The 2,634-nt window shown below is 19.2% G+C and overlaps 2 protein-coding genes across 2 annotated transcripts in view; one reads left to right on the forward strand and one right to left on the reverse strand.

Moving 5' to 3' along the window:
* PRSY57_1249300 (apicoplast dimethyladenosine synthase, putative) overlaps positions 1–716 on the reverse strand; it is a gene marked incomplete at both ends in the record, with an annotated part of 1,954 nt that extends 1,238 nt beyond the window's left edge. Inside the window, one exon of the mRNA XM_020115120.1 lies at positions 1–716. Within this exon, the coding sequence (XP_019970273.1) occupies positions 1–716 (716 nt within the window).
* Positions 717–1,681: 965 nt separating this feature from the next.
* PRSY57_1249400 (rRNA-processing protein, putative) lies at positions 1,682–2,188 on the forward strand (the record flags this gene model as incomplete). The annotated part of the gene is made up of 1 exon (XM_020115121.1): positions 1,682–2,188. The coding sequence occupies one exon, from the start codon at positions 1,682–1,684 to the stop codon at positions 2,186–2,188; it is 507 nt and encodes a 168-aa protein (XP_019970274.1).
* Between the last annotated feature and the right edge of the window lie 446 nt (positions 2,189–2,634).

A 2,634-nucleotide genomic window follows, 5' to 3' on the forward strand; every position in this document is an offset into this window, starting at 1 on the left:
TTTTTTTTTTTGTCTTCTTCTTTCCTCACATTCATCCTTTTTTTATTCTGAAAAAGATGGTGTTCGACATTGTATTCTATAGCACTTATCATTTTCTTTATAATATTTGTATCTTTTAAATAATTCTGTCCTAAGCTTCTTTTAGGTTTAAATTCTCTAGCTGGTAGTTTGGTTTTTAAATAATCTTGATCTTTTTCATTTTGTTTTATTGGAAATATATTTATGCCTTCAAAGGTTCTACTAATGAATTGATTTTTATCATCAATGGGTTCGGTATTATATGTTTTGTTGTTATATTCGTTTTTTTTGTGATCATCTCCATTTTTTTGGTGATCATCTCCATTTTTTTGGTGATCATCTTCATTTTTTTGGTGATCATCTTCATTTTTTTGGTGATCATCTTCATTTTTTTGGTGATCTCCCTTTTTGTTGTCCCCTTCAACGTTTAACTTACTCTTAATATTAAATTTATAATTTGTTTTGTTTTTCTTCTTTCCATGACTTCCAAGACACACAAAGAATGTGGCGATCCTTCTTTTGTTACTTGGGAAAACTACATGGTTTATATAGTAATGCTTAATTCTTTGGGGATACCACTTTACATTTTTTACAAAAGTTTTTCTTTTTCTTTTTGACAAAACATTATTTCTTTTAAAAAGAGTTACTAGAAGGAAAAAAAATAAAGCCCAGGGTAACTTAAATGAAGAATAAATCATTCATATTATATATATATATAATATATATATAATATATATAATATATTTATATAAAGGTTTATAATAATATGTAACTCGAACGAGGTTGTCCCCAATATATAAAAAGATGTATATAAAGAGATATATATTATAAGGTATTATATATATATATATATATATATATATATATATATATATATATATATATATGTATGTATTTTTTTTAAAATAAATTATTTAAAAGGTACTTTATAAGGAATTAAAAACATTGTTCTTTTTTATTTTTTTATTTTTTTATTTTTTTTTTTACACTACATTATATCAAAACAAGAGGAATATATAATAATTACATATATATATATATATATATATATATATATATATATATATTTATATATATATTTATATATTTATTTATTTATTTATATGTTCAGCAAGTAGGAATAATAATATATACATAATATATATATATAATATATATATGTAACATTTATTTTGTTTTTACATTTTATATTGAGAACATCACTAATTTTTTTTTTTTTATTATATATAAAATTAAAAAATACATAATATTTAGGTGACCCCTATTTATTATTAATAAAAATAAATGAATACCAAGATCTATATATATATATATATATATATATTTATTAATAATGTTTAAAATATGTTTATAAATTTATATTTTAAAAAAATAAATGAAGAAACAAAAAAATATATATAATTTATATATATATATATAAAAATATATGTATATATTTTTTTATTTTTTATTTTATATTTTTTATTTTTATATTTTCTTATTTTATGGCATTTCCCTTTTTGTTGTATAATATAAATAAATAAATAAATAATAATATTTAAAAAATATTATATATATATATATATATATATTTATTTATTTATTTATTTATATAATATTATTGCATAAAATGCTTCCATGTTGATTTACAATTTTTTTATTGTAATAAAAAAAAAAAAAAAAGATGAGCGAGAAGAAAATTTTACAAGTCGTGACACCGGAGCCAATATCGGTTTTAGATTGTGTTGATAATATGGTTAACAAAAAAAAATTGGATAAGGAATTAAAAAAGAGTTCATTAAATGAATGGGGAGATATGAAGAAAATAGAAAAGACTGAAGAAATAAAATTACAGTGGGCCTTATTACAACATGAGAATTTATATACTGTGAACGAATATAATAAATTAAAAAGAGATGAGAAGATGCCAGAGTTTTTTCAAGTTGCTACTATTGTTAATAGTAGTGACAAAATAAAAGTTGGAGCAGGAAAAGAATCTCAATCATTACATACATCTAATAGAAGAAAAAAGAAAACTTTATCTGCTTTACAAATGTTGGACAGAAATAACGATCTTAAACAATGGTGTATAAATAAATATACAAAAATACAAAAGCAGAAAAATATCGGAGGAAAATCTTTTGTAAGGAAACAAAAGAGGCAATTGTTGAAGATTAAAAAGGGAAAATAAAAATGAAAAATAAAAATGAAAAATAAAAATGAAACAATATATAAATAAATAAATAAAAATATATATATCTTTATTTTTTTATGTAAATGTCTTAAAAATGTAGGAACATGGTTCTTCTCCCCCAATAATTAAAGAACACACACATATATATATACATATATATGTAATATATTTATTTATTTGCTTGTTTATTTTATTTTATTTTTTTATGTATATGTTTTATAATATCTATCGATATGCCTAAACTTTTCACCAACACTTAACTTTTCAAGTTAATATTTAAAAAATAAATAAATAAATATATATATATGTATATATTTATATATATTTTTATTTTATCCATTCTGTTTATTATTAAATGTACATATTTTTTTTTTTTTCTATGGTACAAAATATTTATGAATGCTCTCATCTCCCGAAAAAAAAAAAAAAAAAAGAAAATATAT

This window comes from Plasmodium reichenowi, chromosome 12 (assembly GCF_001601855.1).
Source record: "Plasmodium reichenowi strain SY57 chromosome 12, whole genome shotgun sequence".
NCBI classification, from domain to species: domain Eukaryota; phylum Apicomplexa; class Aconoidasida; order Haemosporida; family Plasmodiidae; genus Plasmodium; species Plasmodium reichenowi.